The 11,145-nt window shown below is 51.0% G+C and overlaps 1 protein-coding gene across 2 annotated transcripts; it reads left to right on the top strand.

The window, feature by feature from the left end:
* The first annotated feature begins 975 nt into the window (after positions 1-975).
* Positions 976-10,609, top strand: LOC138800578 (very long chain fatty acid elongase 4-like). 2 transcript variants are annotated; one of them, XM_069982353.1, is made up of 8 exons: positions 976-1,054; positions 2,308-2,374; positions 2,933-3,120; positions 3,460-3,540; positions 8,675-8,731; positions 9,052-9,166; positions 9,424-9,551; positions 10,245-10,609. In XM_069982353.1, exons 2-8 carry the CDS (start codon positions 2,317-2,319, stop codon positions 10,413-10,415), a joined length of 798 nt encoding a protein of 265 aa, XP_069838454.1. In that variant the 5' UTR covers positions 976-1,054; positions 2,308-2,316; the 3' UTR covers positions 10,416-10,609. The 2 variants fall into 2 exon arrangements, with proteins under 2 accessions (XP_069838454.1, XP_069838455.1); XM_069982354.1 differs by lacking the exon at positions 976-1,054 and adding an exon at positions 1,602-1,882.
* Positions 10,610-11,145: the final 536 nt, after the last annotated feature.

Genomic DNA, 11,145 nt, shown 5'->3' with positions numbered 1-11,145 from the left:
TGTGCAAACTTACAATATGTAAATATCCCAACAAATTAAACTGTAGGGTAACCATTATTTCCAAACTTCTGACATGTCACCGAACTTGTTAGGGTCTAAGTGCTGACCCTAACCCTACTTGCTGAAAGGAAGGGGCAGAGGGCCCTCAGCAGGGTGCGGCATCTGTTCCTTCCTGATCGTCACTTCCCGGATAGACAAACAGAAACAAAAAGGTGAGGACCTGACCACCTCTGCCCTATTGTGGCAGCTGTTGGGGGTCAGGAGGCTGACAGGTCAATATGAAAGTTATAGTCAGGTCAATCGTTCTATGAAGTGATAGTTACCCTCCCCTAAGCATAGTGGTGGATCTGAACCCCTTCTTTCCCTGGAGGGGCCAGGCTGTGGGGAAGGAGGCTGAGCTAATGGAGCAAGGGTTCCACATCTGATCTGGCCAACCAATCGCTGCTATCGACATGTATGGGTCCCACGTGATCGCAGGATGCACCAAAGAGTCTCCTGCATGTTTATTGGCTGAGAAATAGCGCCTAAACTTACAGGAAACGGATGATGAGAGTTTCTCGAGTATCGCGAGATGCTCGTCCGAGTAACGAGAACCATCGAGTGCCCTAATACTCGATCGAGTACCAAGCTCAGACCAGCATGCTCGCTCATCACTAATCACTATGTAACTGTCAGGGGGATATACAGGACAGAGCAATGTTCTGCAGATCTCTAGAGAGGTCAGTGTTGTAATAATCTGCAGTATATTTCATTATGTATCTGTCAGTAGCAAGAGGACAGAGCGATGTTCTGCAGATCTGTGGAGGACCCCTCTACAGACCTGCAGAACATCGCTTTGCCCTCTCTAGTGGTGTAATCTTCACACTATAGAAGGATGAAGTCAGTCCCTGCAGCTAAAGGGTTAATGTGGAGTTATGCTCTGGGGGAGGGCAGTGCAGTCATCTCCTCTGTTGTGTAATGAATCCTCCATTCAGTGCGGGTGACCGGGGTTATAGTGACGGCTCAGAGTGACACAGTGCTGTGGAGGCTCAGCAGTGAGGCGGCGGCTGCACAGGTGAGAGCGGGCGGCTGCACAGGTGAGAGGGGGTGGCTGCACAGGTGAGAGGGGCTGCTGCTGCACAGGTGAGAGGGATCTGCTGGACAGGTGAGAGGGGCGGCTGCACAGGTGAGAGTGGGTGGCTGGACAGGTGAGAGCGGGCGACTGGACAGGGGAGAGGGCCGGCTGGACAGGTGAGAGGGGCTGCTGCTGGACAGGTGAGAGTGGGTGACTGGACAGGGGAGAGCGGGCGGCTGGACAGGTGAGAGGGGGCATCTGCACAGGTGAGAGGGGCTGCTGCTGGACAGGTGAGAGTGGGCGTCTGCACAGGTGAGAGGGGCTGCTGCACAGGTGAGAGCGGGCAGCTAGAAAAAGGTGAGAGGGGGTGGCTGGCCAGGTGAGAGGGGCGGCTGCACAGGTGAGAGGGGCGGCTGCACAGGTCAGAGGGGGCGGCTGGACAGGTGAGAGGGGCAAGTGCACAGGGGAGAGGGGGCGGCTGCACAGGTGAGAGGGGGTGGCTGCACAGGGGTGAGGGGGTGGCTGCACAGGGGTGAGCGGACAGAGGTCACCACCTCCTGTGGATATTCTTAGCTCTGCACTCAGGGATTAGTCTCCAGGTTACCGGCTCTGATTCTCACCGACCTGATGCTTCTCTGAGAAAACAATACACAGGTCACAGATTTATTTTACACCTCCGCGGCAATCTTCATGGTTACAGTTCTTAGAGGAGGCACAGGCGCTTAGTGGTCATACCCACACCAGGTGGCGCTGTTGCTGGGACATTTCTGGAGTACAATGTTATAGGGGTAACTGCTCAGTTTTCCTGCAGCTCCACCACAGGTTAAAGTAAGTATTACACCGCGCCCATTCATACTGCTGTGTTATCTGTGTGAAACAGGACAGGAGAGCTCCTCCAGAACAAGAGATTCTTTATAAAGCTGGTTTCACACCTGCCAGTAACTCTGCTTATTAGTTACGTGTTCAGGACTGAACTTTCCGGGTCACAATGGTGAGATGCGATGAGACACGACTAGCTGCAGGGTCCATGGTCATCCGGGCCGCAGGGTCCATGGTCATCCGGGCCGCAGGGTCCATGGTCATCCGGGCCGCAGGGTCCATGGTCATCCGGGCCGCAGGGTCCATGGTCATCCGGGCCGCAGGGTCCATGGTCATCCGGGCCGCAGGGCTCATGTTCTCTTGCTGCCTTCCATTATAGGGATCCATAAGGGTCTGTAGGAGTCCTGGGATGAGCCCTGCATTGTGTGTTGCAGGTCTGCAGGATGGGCTCCACATGGGAGGCCGTTCAGGATTTCTACATCTGGGCCGTGAAAAATGGAGGTAAGAACATGAAGTATCTGAAGGGTCACACCGACTGATGACCTGAGACTAGGGGTGTGCTCCTCCTACTGTAGGGTGACACCGACTGATGACCTGAGACTAGGGGTGTGCTCCTCCTACTGTAGGGTGACACCGACTGATGACCTGAGACTAGGGGTGTGCTCCTCCTACTGTAGGGTGACACAGACTGATGACCTGAGACTAGGGGTGTGCTCCTCCTACTGTAGGGTGACACCGACTGATGACCTGAGACTAGGGGTGTGCTCCTCCTACTGTAGGGTGACACCGACTGATGCCCTGAGATTACCGGTGTGCTCCTCCTACTGTAGGGGACACCGACTGATGACCTGAGATTACCAGTGTGCTCCTCCAGGGTGACACCGACTGATGCCCTGAGATTACCGGTGTGCTCCTCCAGGGTGACACCGACTGATGACCTGAGACTAGGGTTGTGCTCCTCCTACTGTAGGGTGACACCGACTGATGCCCTGAGATTAATGGTTGGCTCCATGTTGTGTGACCCAGGATAACCTTCATTCTGTCTCCTGGTATTTGCAGACAGCCGCACGGACCCCTGGCTCCTCGTCTACTCACCCGTCCCCGTGGTCCTGATCTTTGCCATCTACCTGGTTCTTGTGGCCCTGGGCCCTAAACTGATGGAGGGGCGAGAGCCCTTCACCCTGCGCTCCATCCTCCTGATCTATAACCTGGCTCTGGTCGGGCTCTCAGTCTATATGTTCTATGAGGTGAATCTTTATCTGGAGATGTGATCTTGTATATACTCCACCCTGATCTATAATCTCCACCCTGATCTATAATCTCCACCCTGATCCATATACAACACCCTGATTTTCTATATACTCCACCCTGATCTACTATGTACTCCACCCTTATCTTCTATATATTTTGCCCTGATCCATATACTCCACCCTGATTATATACTGCACCCTGAGCCATATACTCCACCCTGATTCTTTATATACTCCACCTGATCTATATATTGCACCCTGCTCTATATACTCCACCCTGCTTTGCTGTTTCCCTCTACCTCCATACTGTCTATGACCACCTCATTTCCTCCTCAGTTCCTGGTGACATCGGTGCAGGCCGGCTACAGCTATTTCTGCCAGCCGGTGGACTACAGTAACAGTGAGCTAGGCCTGCGGGTGAGTCTTGTCTATTATACCTTATTACAGTGTTATCGTTCGGCTGGTCTCCCTGAGATCAGTGATCTGTTTCTCTTATGGCTCTACTAGGCATTGCTCCCACCTAGCCAGAATCCTGCTCCACACTGATGAGGGGCAACACCCTGAAACAGCTGTATGTGGATGGTTACCCAGCCTTGGTTTATCCCTTGTCATTACAATGACTTATAAGGCCACTTAATATGGTGGATTTGGTGGTTTCCTTACAGAAGCCGCCCCTTGGCTGGGTCCTTCCCGGAGGGATATCTGGCTGGTCCTGTGTTTCGAGACTCTTTGATGAGGCTCCACAGGTTTTTCTTTTGCATATTCATGTTTCCCAGGGGGCAATGCACTTAGGATTTTACTGCATTGGGCGCTTTAACAGGAAGCCGGCAGTGTTATCATTTGGCTGGTCTCCCTGAGACCAGTGATCTGTTTCTCTTATTACAGTAGGGGTGGGGAGGAAACCGGGATGGAGCCTGAAAACATGTCAGAAAATCTGGTGCGTTATACATGGGGAGAGCCAGGATATTCCACACAGCAAGCTGTGGAGTGAAGTAGGGCGGCCTTTACTAGACCCCTATAGTTATCAAGACCCCAGTCCAGAACCCTATAGTCATCCAGACCCCAGTCCAGACCCCTATAGTCATCCAGACCCCAGTCCAGACCCCAGTCCAGAACCCTATAGTCATCCAGACCCCAGTCCAGACCCCTATAGTCATCCAGACCTCAGTACATACCCCTATAGTCATCCAGAGCTCAGACCAGACCCCTAAAGACATCCAGACCCCAGTCCAGACCCCTATAGTCATCCAGAGCTCAGACCAGACCCCTAAAGACATCCAGACCCCAGTCCGGGCCCCTATAGTCATCCAGAGCTCAGACCAGACCCCTATCTCTTCGCTCTCCTGTCCCAATCTGGCTGCCAAGTGCTATCACGACACCCTCAAAACAACCCTTGACAAAATGGCACCCCTCACACCTCAATCAGCAAAACGCAGACGACCACAACCTTGGCACACACCTTCAACTCGTTTTCTTAGACGGTGTTCTAGGTGTGCTGAACGTTCGTGGAGGAAGTCTAAAACTGATGCAAACCTCCTACATTACAAATTTGTGCTTAGAAGCTACTACTCCGCTCTTCATTCTGCTAAACAATCTTACTTTACCTCTCTCATCTCTTCTCTATCCCATAACCCAAAACGTCTCTTTGATACCCTCAACTCCCTCCTCAAACCCAAAGTTCAGACACCCGTAACTAACCTCTGTGCTGAAGACCTAGCATCCTACTTCAAGGAAAAGACAGATACCATCCGTCAGGAGATCACCTCCCAGTCCCAAAGAAGTGTTGATCCCATTCCCTCTTGTATTTCCTCCTCTTCCCTCTCAGTATTTGAACCTGTAACAGAGGAGGAAGTCTCCAGACTCCTAGCCTCCTCTCGCCCCACCACCTGCCCTAGTGACCCTATTCCCTCACACCTTGTCCAGTCTCTCTCTCCTGTTGTCACTACTTACCTTACTAAAATCTTCAACCTCTCCCTCTCCTCTGGCATCTTCCCCTCGGCTTTCAAACACTCCATTATCACTCCCTTACTGAAAAAACCTCCCTAGACCCGTCCTGTGCAGCCAACTATCGGCCTGTCTCTAATCTTCCTTTTATCTCCAAACTGTTGGAACGTCTGGTCTATTCCCGCCTAACCTGCTACCTCTCTGACAACTCTCTCCTTGACCCCCTTCAGTCCGGTTTCCGTCCTCACCACTCTACAGAAACTGCCCTGACTAAAGTCTCTAACGATCTCCTCACCGCCAAATCTAAAGGTGACCATTCACTTCTCATCCTCCTGGACCTATCTGCAGCTTTTGACACAGTAGACCACCAGCTCCTCCTCTCCACGCTCCGCTCTATCTGTAGTATGTGACACTGTAGCCCCCCAGCTCCTCCTCTCCAGGCTCCGCTCTATCGGCCTCAAGGACTCTGCTCTTTCCTGGTTCTCCTCCTATCTCTCCGACCGCTCCTTTAGTGTATCACTTTCTGGCTCCACGTCATCTTCTCTCCCCCTTACAGTCGGGGTTCCTCAGGGATCAGTCCTGGGCCCTCTCCTTTTCTCACTTTACACTTTACCCATTGGACAAATCATCCGCAAGTTTGGTTTTCAGTACCATCTCTATGCTGATGATACCCAGCTGTATACCTCCTCCCGTGATATCACCCAGCTATATACCATCTCTATGCTGATGATACCCAGCTATATACCTCCTCCCGTGATATCACCCAGCTATATACCATCTCTATGCTGATGATACCCAGCTATATACCATCTCTATGCTGATGATACCCAGCTATATACCATCTCTATGCTGATGATACCCAGCTATATACCATCTCTATGCTGATGATACCCAGCTCTATACCTCCTCCCGTGATATCACCCCCGCACTTCTACAGAACACCAGTAACTGTCTGTCTGCCGTCTCTAACGCTATGTCCTCCCTATTCCTAAAACTAAACCTTTCTAAGACTGAGCTTCTTGTCTTCCCTCCCTCTGCTAAACACCCTCCACCTGGCATCTCCATCTCTGTCTGTGGTGCGACCATAACCCCTACACAACAAGCCCGCTGCCTTGGGGTTATGTGTGACTCGGATCTCTCCTTCACTCCTCATATTAAATCTCTTTCAGGTTCCTGTAATCTGCATTTAAAAAACATCTCTAAAATCCGTCCCTTCCTTCCTGTCGAATCTGCTAAAACTCTCATTGTCGCTCTTATTCATTCCCGTCTTGACTACTGCAATTCCTTACTAATCGGCCTTCCTTCCTCTAAACTCTCCTCTCTCCAGTCCATTCTCAATGCAGCGGCCAGGCTCATCCCCATGTCCAGCCGCTATACTGATGCCTCCCCCCTGTGCCAGTCACTACACTGATGCCTCCCCCCTGTGCCAGTCACTATACCGATGCCTCCCCCCTGTGCCAGTCACTACACTGGCTCCCTATTAAACACAGGATACAATATAAAGTCCTCCTGCTCACCCACAAGGCTCTCCACAGTGCTGCACCTCCCTATATCTCCTCCCTCATCTCTGTCTACCGCCCTACCCGTGCCCTACGCTCTTCTAATGACTTACGATTAACATCCACCTTGATCCGCACCTCTCACTCCCGTCTCCAGGACGTCACCCAAGCTGCACCAGTTCTATGGAATACATTACCCAAGACTGTCAGACTCACCTCCAATACCCAAAGCTTCAAACGTGCCCTCAAAACACATCTGTTCAAACAGGCTTACCAGGTTCCCTAATTTTGACTCAACCCTCAACCCCCCTCCACACACACACACACACACAGACACCTCCACCACGCACACAGACACATACATACATACACGCACACACACACACACACACACACACACACATACATACACACACACACACAGACACCTCCACCACGCACACACACACAGACACATACATACACGCACACACACACACACACACACATACATACACACACACACACACACCTCCACCACGCACACACACACAGACACATACATACACGCACACACACACACACACACACACACCTCCACCACGCACACACACACAGACACATACATACACACACACACACACACCTCCACCACGCACACACACACAGACACATACATACACGCACACACACACACACACACACACACACACACCTCCACCACGCACACACACACAGACACATACATACACACACACACACACACCTCCACCACGCACACGCACACAGACACATACATACACGCACACACACACACCAAGCATTTAAGCACTTAGACCTGTGCATGCAGGCATTGGCTGGTGACAGGTTCACCCCCCCCTTACCCGCACTGGCTTATTTATAAAGATGGCGGGACCATAAGAACAACGATGCACTTTGCCCCTCTGCCATTTTGTCTCGCACCCCCTCCTGATAGTATGTAAGCTCATGCATGCGAGCAGGGACCTCACTCCTCATGTATGGATAATTATATGTATCTCTGTAATGTCGATTTTTTGTCTATGTATGTACCTCCAGAATTGTAAAGTGCTGCGGAATCTGTTGGCGCTATATAAATAAAAATTATTATTATTATTATTATTATTATTAAAGACATCCAGATCCCAATAGTCATCCAGACCCCAGTCCAGACCCCTATAGTCTTTCAAACCCCAGTCCAGACCTACATAGTCATCCAGACCCAATTCCAGACCCCTATAGTCATCCAGACCCCAGTCCAGACCTACATAGTCATCCAGACCCCAGTCGAGACCTACATAGTCATCCATACCTTAGACCTGTCATATACAATCATCCAAACCTTAGACCAGATCCATATAGCCACCCAGACCTTAGACCTGACACATATAGCCATCCAGACCTCAGGCAATACCCCTATAGTCACACAGAGCTTAGACCAAACCCATATAGTCATCCAGACCCCTAGACCAGACCCCTATAGTCATCCACACCTTGGACCAGACCCATATAGTCATCCAGAGCTCAGACCAGGCCCCTGTGGTAATCCAGAGTCCAGACCCCTATAGTCACCCAGATCCCAGACCAGACCCATATAGTTATCCAGACCCCTAGACCAGACCCCTATAGTCATCCACACCTTGGACCAGACCCATATAGTCATCCAGAGCTCAGACCAGGCCCCTGTGGTAATCCAGAGTCCAGACCCCTATAGTCACCCAGATCCCAGACCAGACCCATATAGTTATCCAGACCCCTAGACCAAAGTCCTATAGTCATCCATACCCCAGGCCAGACCCCTATAGACATCCAGACCCCTACAGTCATCCAGACCTTAGACGAGACCCCCTATTCTCATTCAGACCGAGACCAGGCCCTATAGTCATTTAGACCAGACTCCATAATCATCCAGTGGTAGCCCTGCCGGGAGGGCCTAGTGGTATAGAGGTGTTGGCAGATCTTTGGGGTCCAGGCAGCTGTGCTGTATTGTAAGAGAAAGGTTGTGACCCCCGCCCCCTGTTATAATGCTCCAATACTATTCTATATCCTCACTGCTGCACAGATGGCCAGCTATGGAGGTCCTCCCACCCTGATCTCATGGTCTCTTGTAGATGGCGAGGGTCTGCTGGTGGTTCTTCTTCTCCAAAGTGATTGAACTTCTGGACACAGTAAGTAGGAGCTTCACGGAGCCTCGGACTAGGACAGACCCCTTGTATTTCAGCAATCTAAAATGTATCTAAGTGGTGTGAGGTGTATCTCATGTGGGGTACACTTCAGCAGTATGGGGTATATCTTAGTAATATTGGTTGTATCTAAATAATCTACCAGTAATGTGCTGCGTATCTCCATAATCCAGGCTATTGCTCTGTAATCTTTGGTGTATCTCAGCAATCTGGGGTGTATCTCAGCAATCTGGGGTGTATCTCACCAATCTGGGGTGCACTGTATCTCAGCTCTCATGGATTTCTCATCGTCTCTTCCCTCTCAGATCTTCTTCATTATGAGGAAGAAGTTTAATCAGATCTCGTTCCTTCACGTTTATCACCACGCCACCATGATCTTCAACTGGTGGGCTGGGGTCAAGTACGTGGCCGGGGGGCAGGGTGAGTATGAAGGACCTCTGTGTCCCCCCCAACCCTCGCTTCTCCCCTCCCCCCCACATTCTTAGCTTTAACCCTTTGTAGTAACAATGCAACATCTGTCAGACTGGATAATACTATGAGCGCCGCTCTCAGCTCCATCTCTGGTGTCACTCGTGTCTTTTGAACCTGTAGATATGGGTTCTTAGTATATACAGGTTGTCAGCCCTCCTAGGGGCAGATAGAAGATGCCGCCATCACTGTCTCTCTTGTCTTTGCAGCATTTTTCATCGGGATGCTGAACTCCTTTGTCCACATCTTCATGTACCTGTATTATGCGCTCGCTGTGCTGGGACCAGCAGTGCAGAAATATCTCTGGTGGAAACGCTACCTGACCATCCTGCAGCTGGTAATACAAATTATACACTAGACCTCCAGGACACGTAGTCAGAGCCCAGACCTCCTGGAGATGTAGTCAGAGCCCAGACCTCCTGGAGATGTAGTCAGAGCCCAGACCTCCTGGAGATGTAGTCAGAGCCCAGACCTCCTGGATACATAGTCAGAGCCCAGACCTCCTGGACACATAGTCAGAGCCCAAACCTCCTGGAGATGTAGTCAGAGCCCAGACCTCCTGGACACCTGCTAGAGATGTAGTCAGAGCCCAGACCTCCTGGACACATAGTCAAAGCCCAGACTTCCCGGAGATGTAGTCAGAGCCCAGACCTCCCGGACACGTAGTCAGAGCCCAGACCTCCCAGAGGTGTAGTCAGAGCCCAGACCTCCCAGAGGTGTAGTCAGAGCCCAGACCTCCCGGAGATGTAGTCAGAGCCCAGACCTCCTGGAGATGTAGTCAGAGCCCAGACCTCCCGGAGATGTAGTCAGAGCCCAGACCTCCCGGAGGTGTAGTCAGAGCCCAGACCTCCCGGAGATGTAGTCAGAGCCCAGACCTCCCGGAGATGTAGTCAGAGCCCAGACCTCCCGGAGATGTAGCCAATACCCAGACCCCCCAGACATGTATTCAGGACCCAGACACCAGAGTGGCCCCAGGGTCCAGGATGTTCCTGACACGTAACACACTAATTCTTCCCTCTTCTCTCTGTAGACCCAGTTTGCAGCAATCGCTCTTCACTCCGGATACAACCTGTTCACTGACTGCCCCTTCCCAGATGGGTTTAATTTAGCCGTCTTTATCTACATCATCACTCTCATCATCCTCTTCCTCAACTTCTACATCCAGACCTACCTCCGCCGGCCTCACAAGAAAAAGGCCTGAGCAGCCAGGGACCACAGATCCTCCAAAATCTCGGGGGCCACTGACGAGGTGTATCACCTCCATGGACAGCTCAGCTGCCCTATAGGTTATTATATTTATATCTCCTCTCATACAGAACATGGGGTGGGTGGAGCTGGAGGCTCCTCCCTCCTGATGACATCACTACACACAATAAATGTGTTTTATACCACGGATTTGTGCTCCCTTTGTTGCTCATGTATAAGGATGGGGGAGGCGTATACAGGACAGACTACTTCCATCTAGTGATTACATCTATCATGTAATTGGCTGATTGCTAAATTATATAGCTGGGTCATGTGATCATGGTTGTTCATAGTAAATATTCCGCAGTTACCCTCTAACAGGGAACCCTCTCCTGGAACACCTATGACACGTAGTATCCCGTCTCTTACATAAGAGCAGAGTGACCCAGGGTCAGCGCTGACATCACAAGGACTTTGCCCCCGTGACATCACAAGCCTTCTCAGGCTGCACTTTGTTCCCAGTCATAATATTTCTGCTCAGTCACCAAAAATCCAGCGCACCGGCACCGATCCTCATCTGTATTTACTACAGGCCAAAAACCAACGATTCCCATATGTATTTACTACAGGCCATAAACCAACAATCCTCATCTGTATTTACTACAGGCCATAAACCAATGATTCCCATCTGTATTTACTACAGGCCATAAACGCACTGTAGATGGGAAACAACAGGTCAGAGGTTA

Source organism: Dendropsophus ebraccatus, chromosome 9 (assembly GCF_027789765.1).
Source record: "Dendropsophus ebraccatus isolate aDenEbr1 chromosome 9, aDenEbr1.pat, whole genome shotgun sequence".
NCBI lineage: Eukaryota > Metazoa > Chordata > Amphibia > Anura > Hylidae > Dendropsophus > Dendropsophus ebraccatus.
This window is presented reverse-complemented; position numbering and strand designations above follow the sequence as displayed.